Source organism: Xenopus tropicalis, chromosome 1 (assembly GCF_000004195.4).
Source record: "Xenopus tropicalis strain Nigerian chromosome 1, UCB_Xtro_10.0, whole genome shotgun sequence".
NCBI classification, from domain to species: Eukaryota; Metazoa; Chordata; class Amphibia; order Anura; family Pipidae; genus Xenopus; species Xenopus tropicalis.
In genome coordinates, this window is record NC_030677.2 from 184,245,131 (window position 1) to 184,263,400 (window position 18,270).

At 40.4% G+C, this 18,270-nt stretch overlaps 1 protein-coding gene and 1 long non-coding RNA gene across 3 annotated transcripts in view; one reads left to right on the plus strand and one right to left on the minus strand.

Moving 5' to 3' along the window:
- cert1 (ceramide transporter 1) overlaps positions 1-18,270 on the minus strand; it is a 66,316-nt gene that overhangs the window by 18,847 nt on the left and 29,199 nt on the right. For both annotated transcript variants that reach the window (XM_012957986.2, NM_203513.1), the window contains exons 4-6: positions 2,209-2,316; positions 1,166-1,304; positions 269-349 (exon numbers count right to left, since the gene is read on the minus strand). In XM_012957986.2, the coding sequence (XP_012813440.1) occupies positions 269-349; positions 1,166-1,304; positions 2,209-2,316 (328 nt within the window). The remainder of the gene's footprint in view (positions 1-268; positions 350-1,165; positions 1,305-2,208; positions 2,317-18,270) is intronic.
- Positions 7,529-8,948, plus strand: LOC116407786. Its single transcript, XR_004220556.1, has 2 exons — positions 7,529-7,712; positions 7,871-8,948. It is a non-coding gene; the product is annotated as an uncharacterized LOC116407786 (long non-coding RNA).

Consider the following 18,270-nt stretch of genomic DNA (forward strand, 5'->3'; position numbering starts at 1 on the left):
AAGTTAAAAAAAAAAAAAAATTTGCAGCCTCAATTTTTTGACTAATGCAGTCAGTGACCCTCATTAGAAAGCTGGAAAGAATCAGAAGAAAAAAGCAAATAAACTCTTAAAAAAATATATTAAAAAATGAAGACCAACTTAAAGTTGCTAAGAATTGGCTATTCTATAATGTACTAAAAGGTAAACCACCCCTTTAAAGAACATTTGATATGACAAGCAATGCAGCATCTTGACAATAAATTTGTTATAAATAAAGTGAACAACTTACATTTATCTTTACTCCCAATACTGCTATGAATGTAATCTCCATTGGGATGGCTATGAAGAAAATCATCTTCATCGTCTTCAACTAATGAACAAAACAAAATGCCTGTTATTATACCCAGGTTTATCAGCTACAGTGTAAGCTTCAGCAATAAAAGGAATCCTGCTGTTTTGCACATCTGTCTAACCCTAAATGTATGCATGTCCCATGTCAGACAAGGGAATATGCTATCACGTAATGGTAGTAGTGCTCCTGCATTTTGTTTCAGGGACAGACCCCTTATATCAAATAATTGGTCAGCCAGCTTTATACTTTGTGACTACTGAGGGAGGGCTGCTGATCCCACCAGCTAAGCCCTGGGCGACGATTGGAGGAGAACAGGGCGTGTGTTGGCCTAATCTTTTGAACAAAGGTTATTATACAGCACAAGCTTGACAAGTTATAGGTAAAACTTGATTTTAAACCAACATTAAAAGCTCTAGCATCTACCACAATTCTTTGAGAGCTAAAACAGCTGGCTATGGACTCTGGTCACTACAGTAATGGCCAGGAAGCCACAAGCTGACTACATACTACTTTTAGAGAAATATTCCATAGCAATGCATACAGCAACTTTAGCCAAAGCAGTACAACTTAATACTGACATCTGTTTTCACCGTTTTATCCCAGAGCCAGATATTTTGGCAGCTTGACTAAAGGAGAACTTGAATTGAGCTGAAATTTCAATCACCTGCATAGCAAAGTACTGTATCGCAAGAGTTCTTAAAGCAAATGTGCATGAATCTCTCAACAGGATGGAACGGAGCGCTCAAAAGTCAATCAATTAGCGGTGCTTTTCGCTTTTTATATATTGCCATTCCAAATGATGGGGGTTATTGATTTCCCAGTAACATACATTACCTTTATCCCTTTCAAGCTCATCTTTGGAAACTGCATCTGCACACGCATCAAAATATTTCTGCAGCGTGTCAACCTGTCTGCATAGGATGTCTCGGAAAGTCTCCATTTCCGCCAGTTTCTCCCGCAGGCTGTGTCCTTTCTATATAAAACAAGAACACATGCTGTCAGTATACAGATTAGATTAATACATTAAAGGATGAATGCTGGGGCTGATTTACTAACATAGCTAATCTATCTGCACAAACCCATAGCTATTAGGTGGCTATACACTATCAGAATTGTCTGATGCAGTGATGAGCAGTGGCCCCTTTTCCATTCCTCAACTGTATTGATGCACAGCACCTTAGCCAAAAAGGGCAACGTACAACTTTTTGTCTTTATTTCCTTTAAAGAAAAACTATACCCCCAAACATTGTAGGTCTCTATAAAAATATATTGCATAAACAAGCTCATAAGTAAAACCCCTGCTTTATCTAAATAAACCATTATCATATAAATATACTTTTTTTAGTAGTATGTGCTATTGTGTAATCCTAAATAGAAAATTGCCATTTTAGGAATTATGGGCCACCTCCTGGGATCAAAGGATTCACAGTGCACACAAACAAGCCAAGGCACACATACATGCTAGGCCACATCAGTCAATTAATGGACAGAGTTCTGCCTTTTGCTCCCACACTACTTCCTGTTACAGTTAGAGCTGCATCACTTCCTGTCAGGTGATCTCTGAGGGAGCACACAGCCCATCACTAAGTGGTGAATCAAAGGATGTAAAAGGGCAATAGGATGTAATAAGTCACTTAACCTACAGATAGTTTGTATTATGTTAAGTATTCAATCTGGGGGTATTGTTTTCCTTTAAAAAATGATGCTGCATATGAAACAAATATCACACTATCTAATTGGCTATTAACTTTTGGCTTAGTTACTGCACCTAAAAGAATGCACAAGGTTCAGTCTGTGTTACACACAAATACAGATAAAATAGGCTGCAATTCTTATTTACAACTGTTTATGTATGTTGTATAATATACATTACTAACCTTAAATGATGACGTGGATGTGGCAGAGTAACCACTTGCCCCAGACACGAGGGACACCATTGAGCCATGCCGCCGTAAACTGGATTCTGATCCATAGCCAGATTCAGACTACACAAAAGAAAGAAAACAGACATTAGTAAAGGAAATGTACTCTTCTCAACGTGTCTATGAAGATTCTCATTCATCCAGGTCATGATATACAGTATCTAGTAGAATTAAGTCTAAAACAACTGGACTTTTCTGAGTTTTTCTTGAAAACGTTTCACCTCGTTACTCTTCTCAACAGCACAAATCATCAATTGTAATTATATATGTTGTTATCCCTCACTGTACCCAGGTCTTACATAGTTCCTTGTCTTCCACTCACAAAGTTCAACTTCCAATAACTAAAGATAAGGACTGGCTGCTTATTGCAGCTGCACGATGCAGCCCCTGGCTAATGCCTTCTATTTCACAGCACTGATCAGTTTCATTTGCAGTTTACAACATATCAGATATGTTCTTAACTATATCATAGGTCTGAAGCACATTCCAATTAACTATATTACTACCCATATATTCCAGGGTGATGCTTAGCTGGGAAACAAAAAGATAACAGTTATCAAGGCAGCAAATTAGGGTGAAAACAGATGGGGCGATTAGTTGCCGCGATTTTTAAAATTCATTCGCAGTCACTAATTGCCCACCTCAAAAGTTGTGGGGACTAGTCCTGCGCAGTACATTTTGCACAAAAATTAGTCAAAAATAAATTGTGGTGACTAATCACCCCGTCTGTCCTCGCCCATTAAAATGCCCTGCTCATACAGTATATAGGGGCACCTCATACACTACTAAAGCCTCCCCCCTGATGAAGGCAACAGTGTGGCCCTGGCAAACTACACTACAATTCTACCCTAGACTACAGCAATACTGTTCAGAATTTACCCCACTGTGGTGTAACCCCTGCTTGCAACACTTGACAGAAATCCCAGGTCCACAAATGTGGGCAAGTTATAACAAAGTGCACAGCAGATGTCATAACTGAGGGTAACCTACTGACATTTCTGGACCTTAAACAAAAATTCTCACTCCCCAGTGTTCTTTAGAAACTTACAATTGAGACATGTTGCCATGACTGAAGTCCTTAATTACTTTCACTGGGTATATTTCAGCCCTGAAAGATTACACAGATTAATCCCAACCATAGATCAGAACTGACCACATTGTCAATATTCCCAGGAAGATTTCTTCTATATAGTATGGGAATGCCCTAGAATTCATGTCTTTTGGGAAGATGCTACACAACTGATCCTAGAAAAGACTGACATTGCTCTACTGATAGAACCTAGGGTGTAGCTGCTCAATCGAGTACAGAAATTAACCCCAATACAAGCTCAACATACCTTGTTAAGTAAAAGTAATACACAGGAAGTCTAGAGGGGAACCGACACTGCAAGGTTGGGAACAGTTAGAGAAATCTATATCACTATATAAACTCAAATAAATGCGATGGGGATGCCCTAAAAAATTTAATAAGGTATGGGCTCTTTGGACAGATAATAAAACTGAAATAGAATCACCCTGAAGGACTGCTTCCTCCCTCCACCACAGGAAAATTCTGAGAGGTATGGACAAACGTTTCACAAGCAATACTTCCAAAAGTAATGGTAATATGAAGCTAGTATGCTGAATGTATATAATGTGTTTTGCACTGCCCTCTTGTGATGATCTGTAGGAAATGAAGACACCATTCTTGTTTTGGTTGGTTTGTTATGGTTCATTGAAAAAATTTGGCAACCAGTTAACAACTGATATCTAACATATGAAATCTGAGGAATAAAGTTTGGCAATATGCAGGCTGAAGTAGTTGTGTCACCATGAGAGCCTGAAGGATTTACAGAACGTTATTCCATCTCCTATGTGCTCACTTCCTTTGCGCCACTGACAGTTTCTTTTTTCTGTTAGCAAGATATAAATCTCTATAAATGACTGAGTTCTACATATCATTTATCTATCAAAGCCAACTTAATCACTATCCCTTTCCCTTACAGAATACATTTAGCTGACTGAGCTAGGAGAAGAAGCATTAGAAACACAAATATAACATGTTCAAAATAGTAAGAAAAAATGAGTAATAATGCGGTATGTGCCCATATGTATCTACTGGATGGCACATTAGGCTGCCAGCTGCTTAATAACAATGTACAGTGCAGTTTTACACATGCCTGCACTACTAGGAGCCTATAATATTCAATATGTTGTCTTTTTACCATATTACTCATAACACAGTATTACAATATATTATTCTGTGAAATAAGATTTTGGAGCAAATTCGATAAACAGATATTTTATCATCAGGACAGGGATGGGGAAAATGGCAGCGCCACTGCCACTCCTAACATTTTGTAACCAAAGCATGTGAGATTACTGACCTACACAATGCATGTGGATTGGCAGCCAAAGGCTGAAATTATTTAGCAAGGCTACAGAAAAAGCCCCTAGGTATTATTTAAAGGAACCAGGAAGGCAGCCCAGCAGTTTCAGGGTCTGCGGCACCTATGAACTTGAGGCTGGGACTTTGAATAAGACTACCTTTGCCAACCTTACCTAATTACCTCTGCCAGACTTTGAAAGTAAAAATGAGGAGTCCAATTGTAAGAATAATGCATAGGGATTCTAACAAGCGATTGACCTTTAAGGGCTCTGGCACACGGGGAGATTATTCGCCCGCGACAAATCTCCCTGTTCGCGGGCGACTAATCTCCCCGAATTGCCATCCCACCGGCAATAATGTAAGTCGCCGGTGGGATGGCACACGCTGCGCAGGCGATTTCGGCAAATTGCCGAAGTTGCCTCGCCTTGCCATCCCACCGGTGACTTACATTGTAAAACATTCTAACACATTCTAAAAATTCTGAGCAGAAGGCAAGCTGCTCCTATGTGAAAGGTTCCCAAAAGGCTCTGGTGCAAGTCTGGGTAATTCAAGGGTTTGGCCATGATTGCCCGGATTTAACAATTGAGAAGGTGTGTGATACTGTGTAACCTTCACTGCAAGCTAAAACCCTCTGTTAAAAGGCATTATAGGCTCAGAGAAGGGCACTGCACTGTAATTAGGAAGCTTAGTGTTAGGCAAACTGGCCTAAATAGGATCAAAAGCCTTAATGCATGTCTATCTTGTCATTCTAAGCACCTTTAGGCAGACACTGTGTAGACAACTAAATCTTGCACCAAGTTGGCCAATAACACAATATAGACAAAGTTGCCTTTTGACTTCTGTGGGTGAATGTAGTACATCTAATGCCTGCTGCACTGGTTACCACTGTGGTGGCCATTTGGTTGTATTGGTCCTCATGTTTTCAAACGCAGCCCTGTATGATGGGAGGTTACTCAAACATCCAATATAAATTGGACCCCCTTCTTCTTGTCTCACCAAACCCCCAGCTTATAACAAAGACAACTTATATAGGCATTATGGTTGAACTTGATGGACATATGTCTTTTTTCAACCCAACTTACTATGTAACTGCACATCCTTACTGTATGTAACCAGGCGTGTTGAACACTCTAGTCATATTCTTTCTAAGAGCAAAGGCCTGTGCCGGAGCCATGAGACATTCCCAGCATCACTGTGCGAGCAGCAGCTGAGGTCACTTCTATAATAAGAAGCTGAAGTAAGCACGGGCTGCAGGAAGGAGAGCTCTACGGCAGCCGTCCAACTGGGCCATAAGCCACACACAGATGCACACTGGCTGTCAGCTAGGGAATCATGGAAGGAAAACTATTACAGTGTGGGTATGTGCACATCCAGATGTTGGCTACCTACAACTTCAAAGAAAGCTGTGAGCATGATGGTGAGAGTTGTAGTTGGACAATGATCTGAGTATGCCATTTGCCTACTTATTAACATTACATGTTCCCTAGCTGTTCATCAGCCTTTAGCAGTAACCTCACAACTTTGTATTAGCCACAAAATAAAATCAGGAAAATATTGTATACATTTTAGGGGAGGGATCTATTTAAAGTCCATTTTTTTAGGTTTATATATAATTTTGAAACTAACTAATTTCCACAAATGGCACATTTATCAAAAGGTCTGAACTGAAAAAGCCAAAAAATGGCATCATATAAAGAAAAGAAAGAAACTTGTACTTCCAAGTCAAGTGCTTTCTATTCATGATATAAGGGTTTGGGATTTTGGTTGGCCAGGAATTTCTTTTGTGAAATCTAAATCGTAAGAAACTGCTTGTATTTTGTGCATCCCCAGTGGTAACAATTATAATCTATGGCAAAACTGTAGCAAATTTACACTACGAATTTAGCTGAGAAAAATTCACATTTTTTTGTGAGAATGAGTAAACCTTAATCGGATTTTTTAACTAAAAAATTAACACAAAATTAACACAGTAATAGTAATAGAACCAAATTCTGGGGATATGCCAAACCCATGATTCAGACCAGGATTCCTAGCACTTTCAGTAGGATTTAGCAAAACCAAACCCTCAATTTCATGTGACTTTAAAGCTCTGGCCATGTGAAGGCAACAATTTTTCACAGATGAATTTCTTCCCTGCAGGAAAACACCAAAAATAAGATGAAAATATTTGCCCCTTACTTATCCAATGGGAACAGTAATGGAATGATTCCATGTTGTGTTTAGAAGTTTTTCTAAAGCGAGTGTTCCTACATGGGCTGTGAGATGCATTACAGTAACTGACGTAACACAGAACATACGATCAGCCTTGTAGCTATATGGGGACAACCGCTGACAATATCGATCTGCAACACAACACCCAATCATCCCACAGTCTTACGTCTGGCAGCAAATATAGCATTACAATGTTTATATACAACACTCAACCTGTAGAATTACTCACGGCCCGAGAGAGAAAGACCAGAAAATCATTTATTCCATTGTATAGGCAGGAGTGACACAAGCACCCAAGTGCTGAACTAGCACCCTACACTGCTTTTATGGAAATGACAGCAAGAAACATACAGACAGATATTGTGCATTCACTGTTGCTAAGATGGAGGCTTATAGTTCTGCAGGCTAGTGATGAGCCCACCATGGAGTGCCCTGCTGTGCCACGGAACCTTCATTCCAACCAGATACGTTACAGGAATAAATGACTTACAATGAGCTCTCTCTTTCACTCCACTTGGTTCTGCCCCTACTATCTATGTAACCACAAGAGCACACTCTTAATAGATTAGCCTGAAGCTAAACTGACCACTCCCTTAAGTGGCAACAGCCGATCTGGAAAGACATCATTCTGGAAATAGCAAAAAAAAAAAAAAAAAAAAAAAAAAAAATGAACTGGTCACAAAGAAAAGACAGCGCACAACAAACACTACACAGTACTGGAACATGTATGGCAGAGACGACTGCTGCTACCCTTGCCCGTCATCATTACCAATTGGATTCAGACATACACCATGCCGTGACACTACAGCAAACCTTGCTCTCTGCAACCATAGCCTTACTTAACTCCTCGCAAGCCAGAATACAGTTCTGGCGACTCTGAGTAAGTTCAGATATGCATATTAAAGCATGAGTGAGGGGCTGGCCATTACCAGCCCGGTGCTAATATTCACGGGGCAGCCTTAGACCTGCTGCACTGCGTCACCTTCTCCAGCACTTTTGCGATCCATGCCTGATCCATCTGCTTTCCCTTTCCTTCAGGACTGTCAGAGAGATAAGAGAGATGGAAAGATGCACATGAATCCCAAACAGCTCTTTCAGCTCCTCGTCGGCGATATAGAAAAATTAGTCTCGAAAAGGATGAATCTGAGGACACGAGTGAAACACACACCATTCGCTCAACCTGTCAGCTTGAAACGGGTCAATAATGTTCAGGCAGAGGCTCATGGGAAACTCCTCGCTCCTAGATTATTTACCACTTTTCTCCACAAACCGATGGTGTCGATTCTGCAACGCACTTAGTGGCCTTGTTTATTTCTCTCTGCTGTTTCAAATGGCAGTATCATAACAATGTGGTGGGGGGGGGGGGGAATAAACCATTTAGCTTATAAAGCTTAATGGGAAGACAGAATTTTTAAGAGTAATCGAAATGTAACATTTAATAAACATATTTGTTAATATTTCCTAAAAATGTAAAAACTGGGAATTTCTCCTAAAAATTTAATTTTAGCACAAACAGAGGTATGGCAAGACATTTTCAATAGACATTCGTAAGTTACAATCAAACAGGCCGAACTCCTGGACTAAATTTAGAATAGGGCTTGTGTTTGTCTCGTTGTCTTACCTTATAGTGAAAATATGTTATGGCATTTAAAGGTTACAATCAGTGTGACCAACACATGCAAGTAAATAATATTTTGCATAAGAAAGGTTTTCACCCGATAGGCTTTTAGCAAGCTATGAATGGCATCTTAACTCTGTTTACCTTCAATTACAGAATAACTAACTAACTAATGAATATGCTGACTTTTATATTAACATACCAGCTCAGCAGCTTTTTTATAATAGTTATGATCCAGGCATTTAAAATTCTCCACAGGAGCTCACCATCTTGGATCCTGTGAGGCCATCCTTGTGTCAGTGACACCGCACATGCTCACTGTGCTCTGGTGAGTAGCGAACTAAACCTAAGCGTCATGAGAAATTATTTAGTAGATATTGATGTTTGTTTGTCATAGAATCTAATCCTCCATGGCAGATTGTTAAATCCTAAAGCAGGCTTCTGAGTTGTCATGTAATGTGAATCTAAATTACCTATAAATTACTAATTAGCCTTTTATTGTGAATTTCATTTTGTTTTTTTTTTTTATGTACTGTATATTGCGGCTATTAGCGGAGGATTTACATATTGCCTGAACAGTTGCCCTAAGCCCATAGGTAAAAGGGGCCCAGCATCATGTTAAAGGAGTGGGGCTTGGGCTGAACAATGTCCAGGGCCTACAATCAGTTTTGAAATGCACTAAGCTGCTGTATGACTCCCAATGTAAAGCAGTTATTCCCAGGCTAAATCATTTTAATCCAGTGCCCTTCCATGTTTAATGGTCTCTGTGATTCTGGTCTGGCCACCTCTGCATACTGGATATAGGTGCCTATGGCACACCTATTGTCCTCTGGTGTTTTTCTGCTAGTGGAGAAGATCCTGAATGCACCAATTCAGCCTGTCATTTGATTCAATGACATTTAGAAATGACAGGCAGATTAAGGCAGAAAAATGTGCATCTGAGCCAGTGGAGAGACTAGCCCATGTACTATATAACTCCTAATCAACCAGGTCTAGTCTGCAGAATTATAGATAAATAAAAAGAGATTAGCACAGACCCTGATTTGGGGGTGAAAGTATTGTCCATACTTTCACACAGTTTTACAGGCATGACAGATGGTGGGAAAAAAAATCCTCACATTAAAGATATGTATAGTACTGTAGAACTGTAACGCTACATGGACTCATGAACAACAGCTCCCAGCATCCCCTAACAGCCAAGCTGTAAATCACAAGCACTTGGAGGGCTGTAAGCCACCCCTAAAGATGAGGTGACTTTGCTGCAGAGTCAGTGACACAGCGCCCAGTGTCCCTCTCAAATCAGGGCATATTACTCCATTATTCATGGCCAACCCGGAGAGAGCGGAGCAGATGCATTACATAGTTCAGCTGCTAAAGGAAAGCCCCAGCTCTCTGAAGAGAAATAAGAGCGAGCAGTTTGCCTAACAGGGCTGGCGGGAATGTGCTCCAACAGCTGTGCTTCTCTTGGCAGCTGCACAACATGACACACCCCGAGCCAGCAGATGCCGCGAGGCTGCAATCCATCCGGACACACGGCCAAACAGATGGTCAGACTGGACACATCAGACAGCACACTGACTTAAAGAATGATTGTCATCTGAGCTGAACACCAAGTGCATAAGCATTAACACTCACGCAGCAGCAACCACCCCCAAATACCTATTCATATGGTATGAACACCACAACACCCTAGCACAATACTGGGGGGTTACCCACTATGGGGTTCCTGAGCAGAAATTGGGGTGGGAAGCACCTTTATTACAAGATTTTCCTGTTAATAAAGTGGGTGAAATTTGTAGGGGGGGGGAATACATTTTGCCCCAGATATTTTCAAATCATTGCTGATACAACATTTACATATTTCTGTATGGGAGAGCTGCCCATATTTTGGACCTCAAAGAGAGCTTGAACCCCAAAAATTCTGTTGGACACTGGTTTAGTGCAATCACGTCTTTGAGATGAGGAAAAGATGAAAGGTCAATTAAACTGCCTGAAGGTACGCAAAGTGATCTATGTGGTACAAGTCTAACACTGCCCATTCTATATAAAATATCATATCTACAGTGGAGTATGGTGGTGGCATGGTGCCGTGGGGCTGCTTTTTGTAAGCAGTGATGGGTCATCTAGAAGGCAAAGAAGAATGAGTGGTCCAACATACAGTGAAATACTTACTGCAAAAGAACCTCTTTATAGCCACAGAAAACTGAATGTTAGTTTGGCCTTTTGTTTGGCTTCATTATGCCATTGAATGACTAACACTGGAACTGCTCAAGAACAAAAAAGTTGTTCTATAAAGCCCTGATTTCAGAGCAAATGAGAGTACAAGCTTCACCCAGCAATGCCAAACAGCCCGCAGAAATTCAGTTGGAAGAATGTCACATAGACCAAAGCGGGTACATACTTTAACCAAACAACCCTTTAGAGTATCAAATGAAATATATATCAAACATCATATTTCTGTATTATCGCTGCTGTTCTTAAAGGACATGTAAACCCCACACACAAAAATGTAATCAGTGAACAGCCTCTTTGAAATCTTTCAATACCTGCCACTCTGGTTGTCCAGAGGTCAATAGTATGGCTGCAGCATCTCCTTAATCACTTAGACCGACCGACAAGGGGAACAGGAAGTCATACCACTTGGTCGAGAGAACAAAAGTGATACTAATAACAGGGTGCATTGTCAGGAAGCACTTTTTTTTTTTTTTTTTTTTTTTTTTTAAAGCTTTATTGCTATTGCCCAGCTCCCTCATTTGGATGCCCACAGACTGCCCACTTTGCAGGCATTCATCTGGTACCTCACACGATGCAGGATTCATAGATAACAAGCCTTCAGTTCCGGATTTGTAATTCAGTAAAATCAGAGAATTGGTCAGTAATATAAATTCTGCTGGAAGTAGCTTTTGCATTACTGATTATATGCTATGCCTAAATAATTGTGAGCCCTAGCACTGCCAGCTTCTGTGAAAGTAAGCTTGGCAATAACTATTATTCCCTCATATTTTACTGCCTATTGGTTGAAAAATAAAAGTGATTAGGAAATGGATAGGAGATAACCTAATGAACCGATAGCTCATTGCTAATAAAGCGGCACACATTATTATAAATAATAATTGCAACTGTAATTGGTTCACACAAGTGGATATAAGTGCTAAGAATCACTTAAAATGCTCTCCTTAATGCAGAATTACACATGAATTATTTATGTTTGCAGAAGACTAAATAATGAAGAGTGAAAGCCCCAATGGAGCACTAGAGGGAGCTAGAAGAGAGGAGAGCATGCTCTTACACCAAAGGTTATTGTTGGTCAAAGACCAAAAGTAACCCTTCCCTAATACAAACCAAACCAGTTTCATTAATCCGAGAAATTTAATTACAATCATTTGTTCATACAAAATTGGGCTTTTACTTTTTAAGTCACTCAGTTCAGGTGGAACATGCATGCAGACAATGATATATGTGAGACAATTTCTACTGTACAGCGCTGCGTACATAAGTAGCACTTTATAAATAAAGATATACATATATACATACCATGCTGTGATTTATTAATGCTTTTATTGCCAGGAGCATCATATTGTCTCCCAGAGAGGCAGATTGAGAGGACAAAACAATAATATTAAAGGGAACATAATGTAATGTAATCTCTTGGACAGGGGCCCTTTATCTCTCATATTGCTTATTGGTTGTTTTTGTATGTATTCTTGTATGTTTAATGTATGTATTTACAATGTTGCAGAATATGTTGGCATTTTATAAATATGTGTTAATAATAATCAGGCTCAAATCTGTGGGTAGGCCACAAAGGCCCAGGCTTAGGGCTGTATGTCACCCACATCTGCACTGAAGACTGAACTGGAGATTTTTACAGCTGCCCAGTCACCAGAGCAGCCAATCAGTTATGTAAGGGAAATGGTGGTGGTGGTGGGGGGTGCAAGTAAAATTCGACATTTTACATTTGTAATTAGCGGTGCTAATATCACAAATGTGCTACAGGGGTGCCCTCTGCTATTCTGGCCAGGAGGAGGCCAGGTAGAATGGTAAAAAAGTTTAGAGAATAGGAAAAGCTTGATTCAGTGGGGCACCCCTTCCCAGTGAATCCAATCGCTACCTTTTTATCTACGGGTACATGCTAACTTTGGGGGGGGGGGGGCACAGCCTTGCCATCTTACCTTCCCAGTCATCCCATGGCAGATTTAGATGCATGAGTCAAATATTTGGATTTAAGTCTGCACTAGTGAATCAGGCTTTCCTTGTTCCTTAAAGAGATACTGGCACCAGAGACTAACACTTTTTTTTATCATAACATTGTCTTAGTATTTGCCTGAAGCTTTTACATTACACATCTGATCCCCCATGTTTAGGGTTATCATCTCATACCTTTAAAAGAGAAGGAAAGGCTAAGTCACTTGGGGGTGCCAGAATGTTAGGCACCCCCAAGTGACTTGAATTGCATACCTTTTACCCCGGGCTGGTGCCCCTGTTCAGAGAGAACAGCACCAGCCCGGGTACCTGTAGCGCTTCCTCCTTCCTGATCGATCACACGTGCATGCGCAGTAGAGTGAATAGTGGAACTTTAACAGAGAAGTCGGCTTTTCACTCTACTGCACATGCGCCTATTGTGTTAGTCGCAGCAAAACAAAGCAGGAAGGAAGAAGCGCATCGCTCCAGGTATCCCGGGCTGCTCCTGTTTAAAATTTTAGCACCCCCAAGTGACTTAGCCTTTCCTTCTCCTTTAATACTGCCCATATATTGATTCTACATCCTTCATAGCTAATTAGCAATACATTTAGAGGCAGACTGAACTGATTTATGTGCAGCCATGCAACAAGCATTTAAATTAATTTCTAATTAGCCATGCAGGATGTGGATTCAATATGTGGCCGGTATTAAAGGGGTGAGGTAGCAACCATAGGTACATTCCTCTATAAAGGGGCTTTAGAAACTATAACAGACAGGCTGAGGAGAGACAGCCAGGTTGGCAAAACAGTCAGGTTTAAGAACTTCAAGTAACACATATAGTAGCAGCTCTGTCAGCAAATTACTATGTACAGACCCAGAACATACCATTTTTCCTGCATCCAGATTTATTTTATTTCTCTAGTACAGCCAGTTCAACTACAGCTCTTTTTGTTACTTCCACAGCATGGAGCTCCATGCCCTTTTGCTTTCCGAGCCCTCCTTCTCTCTACAACTATGATGACCTCAAAGAGGTGACTACTGCACATGGATGATTAATTTTAATTGGAGCAGGCAGTGAGCATGCTCAGATGGCACCTCTTTAAGGTCTTCATAGTTAGAGAGAGGAGTGTTATCAGCATCAATAAGTTCTGATTGTGTGCAAGATAGTAAGAACTAACAGTGTGGCTGGTTTTGGCCTCAACAACAACTTTTAAAAGTTCTCCAAAACTTACCTGAAAGAAACACTGACATGAAGGGCAATGCTAAAACTTCCTGTCTTTCCAGTCTGGGATTTCTGGTAAGTTAGAGTTTATTTGGGCGTATGGGTGGGCATGTGTCTTTTATCAACTATGAACCATACAGCAAAGATGAAAGGGCACTGGGAAATACATAGTATTATTGTGCCAAATATTTGGAGATGCATGGCCTTTAGCAGGCAGGTGTAAACAAGTAATTGCTGACAAATACCTTCTCGCATGATTAAGAGCTGGCAGCATCTGCTAGCTGGGGTGCTCATTAGGGTGCCATGCACAAGAAAGCCAGGCAGGATCGGATGTTCACTAGGAAAGCTGATTAAACCCATGAAGTCTGAAAAAGGAATGACGCACTATGCATGCAACACTAGGGGATATTTAGAACAGCACTGCTAAGTGACTGGCAGCCAGCAACTTTATTAGGTCCTGGACATTAACATAGAAGCTCTGCAAACCATTACGATTATCCACAACACAAACCAGCTGTCCCTTATTCCTACTGACAGTGCCTGGTTTTGATGCCCCTGGTTTTTAAAGAAGAACTATAGTGCGGAATGAGACAACTATTCCTCTGGCTGAATTCGAACCTTAAGCCCTAACCACTGCAGCTTCTATAAGCCGAAGCAGGAAGACTGGGTACCTGTTTATAATGTGGGATATCAGTAAAGATTTCAGCATTTTTTTTTTAACAGTGTAAAGAGTGAAAGTAAAACTAAATTTCTACTGTTTACAAGCTTGGGTGCAAACTCATAAACATATAGATAAGGGGCAAGGCAGATACCCACTAAGGGGTTTAAAGATGGGCAGCAGCCACCACTGCTTCCCAACAATACTACTGGATAATTTCCAATGCACAACCTCTTCTCTTAAGCACAGAAGAGAAGATGTATCCTGTAGGGACCTCCTTTCTACTGTCTCTCTTACCATGTGGCACAATCTGTGCATTTATATTTATTTATTGTAGTTATTATAACACTTGTCCTCCCTGTGTGTAATTGTGCATACTGTAAGATTGTACAGCTCTGCGTATCCTTGTAGGGGGGTTGCAGTATAGCAGCAATTGGGTTTCTCAATACAAACCAGAAATGAGCCAGCATAGCAGAAACAGTAAATAGCCAGACATGAACAACTCTAGGGTGGGGAATGCCTCAAACAGACTAATTTGACTTACATTTAACCCACTGATTAAGTATTAAAGCATTGTATTCTGCAGAGCTTACCTGTTATTTCCTATGTGAACTCTTTCCCTAAGGGCAATGGCCCACAGAGAAATGAATTGCCCGCATTTAACCTCAGATACCATGGGCGACTATTTCCCTGAAATGCCTTTCCACCGGCAATAAAGTGAATCGCTGGTGGAAAGGCATACGCATCACTTAGTTTTACAAAGTCACGCAAATTTGCCTGCAGGAGAAAACTTGGAAACTGAAGCAACGCATATGCCTTTCCACCGACAAGTTACTTTGCTGGAAAGGAATATTCGGGGAGGTTAGTTGCCGGTAGAGGCAGAAGTGTAATTACTAATCACCCTAATTTCAGCCCTATTTTAACCTTAATGGCTGCACAGCATTTTATCTATATCAACTAGATTCCAGCCTCTGCAGCATACACACAGTGCAAAGTAATAGCACATTATATATCAAAGCACAGCAAACCCTTTCATTATTTGGCAATACTGACTCTTTAATGCAATGATACTTAACCCACCCCAAGCAGAGGGAAAAGATTTCTGTGTCACTGTTTCCCAAAATAGTGAATTATACCTTAGCAACTGTTGCAAAATAAAAAAACATGTGAAAGTGAGCAATGCTTTTGCCCTCGCTAGGGCCATGGGCACACTGAGTCACGGGCAGGAAACTCTGCTCTCTTACTGACAGACTCACAACTCTCATTGCTCAACACTCCCCACTCCACACACTACTCATTAGTCATGTGGGGCACACCGATAGTGAATATACATTCCTTTTAGTACAGTCACTCATGTACAAGGGATTTCCTACAGGAAGGGGGGGGGGGGGTCAACAGATATAGCTAAACTCATCATTAGCTCCAGTCACAGATTTGTGCATAGAATGGGAATCCCATAGCCAATAATGCACAGATATGTTCTGCGTATCCTCAGAATGTCCTTGTTGATGTTTTCAATTAACAGGTCTTCTAAATTAGCACAAATGCACATTTTCCACCAACACAAGCTAATAAAATGCATTTTTCGGAGGGAAGTGTGCAAATTGTGTCACGGTTTACAGTCTATAGACAGATTAGATGTAAACATCCAGTGTATAAAGTGAGTAATTGAGCAAACCAGATTGTGCATCTGTGGCATGGATTACATGGATTAGAGAGATTAGCACAGAGTTAAATCTATTAACACACATTTGTGTTATACTTACTAGGCAGGGATAAAAACTTGTCATGAAAATGTTCACAACAAAGGACAGGGCTACACACACAACAACAAAAAGGACAGATCTACACACACATACACACAGACTAGTGTCACGCCTAATATTGTGGGGGGGGGTTGTTGCAAAAATCTGAACATAAATGACTGTGTGCTCCTTAGCCAAATCTGCATGGTTTGCCAAATAGGTAAAATCCACTCTGGCAGCTCAGTATCCTCCACCGACAATAGTTTGTGCTGGAAATGGGCATATTTTGTTACATGTCATTTTTTTGCTGAATTATAGCTGTGGACAAAATGCACCATTATGCTGTTAATGCCTTTAAGAGGGGCCTGGATGAGTTCTTGAACAATCAGAATATCCAAGGCTATTGTGATACTAATATCTACAGTTAGTATTAGTGGTTGTATATATAGTTTATGTATGCGAGTCTATAGATTGGTAGGTGTGGGTTGTGTGTGCTGGGTTTACTTGGATGGGTTGAACTTGATGGACTCTGGTCTTTTTTCAACCCTATGTAATTATATAACCATGTGCCATGTAAAACTAAAACAAAAAAATGTCAAATTAAAATGTTAAACTATTCAATATACATTAGTAGCATCCAATTAATATTATTTTAATTACAACCAAAAGCAGTATCTATCTGTTCCTGCACTGCTGGTACTGTCTCTGCCTTGTATGCTTCTTCACAATTCTGTTAATCACAAGACCTTTGCTATAAAATCAGAAATACCAGAACAGAGGCAAGAAAAAGACAGAAGATACATTTACCCATTGATAAAAGAGAGAGTTGCTTAGAAATGCATTTTATTCCATTAGGCAGAATTTTTTGAGTTTACATTTCCTTTAATATCTAAAGGTAAGCAGTCACTTCACTTTGCTGCACATTACATTTATTACATTTAATAGTAATGGAAAAAGCGGGACTACAGCCCTGTGCCAATCACTGCCAGGTACTGAGTTTACACTATTAAGAATGCAGCACAAGGCAAATTGGTGGCGCCACATTCAATGAATAAAGCCAGCATGAATGTGTTTCTTCAAGAATATCTTAGTAGAATACTGGTAATTTTCTATAAATTTTTGTCATAGTGCTTCATGCATTAGCACTAAACCATTCAGCACAGCAGCAGGTCTAATGTATTGAGGGCAGTAAGACACTGCACTTTGGAAGGAGGGTTTGAACACTCTCTATCACTTCCATGAGAATCCTGGAGCACAACCTTTAGCCCAACACTACACTGTTTATTTTTTCTACACCACTTCAAAGTCAAACCTGGCAGTCTCAGCTAACTGAAGAACTGCTGAAAGAGAAACAGGCAGTGGAGAGCAGCATTACAGCAGTGCAGGCAGTGGAACGCCTCCATGCTGAGTGATTTTAGAGTGGGAATGTAACAAGTAATGGATTGTCACACAAGGTTTCTGCTTCTAGCACATCCCGACAGGCACTGTTCTGCCAGGTCCACTACGGGCATTCAGTAAATGATTCAGAAGATTCAGCAGCACCACGCCACATCTAGATATCTCCAGCACAGTATCTTTTCTATTCTGGTTATTTGCACAGGGACATCCACCAAACCTGTTATTAGTGGCAGTACCCCTACTTGAACTGATATGCCACTGTAAAACTGCTATGTACTAAAATCTCTGGCTTGTAGGAGGTACTGTGCTCACACACAAACCAAGCGCACACATACATGCTAGGTTACATCAGCCAATGAATAGACAGAGCTGTGCCTTTTACTTCAACAATTCAACCTGTTTCTGTTAGAACCTGCATTACATCATGTCAGGTGATCAGTTGAGGGAGCAAACAGGGAGCAAAAAGTATCAGCACACTCAAAACCAATAAATAAAAAAAAAAAGAAGAAATTGATTCAATACAAAAAACATATCACAACAAGTATAGCCCAATGCATTTAAACCCATAAAGGGTCTTCATCAGGGGGAAAAATTAAAAAAAAGGGGGCAGAAAAA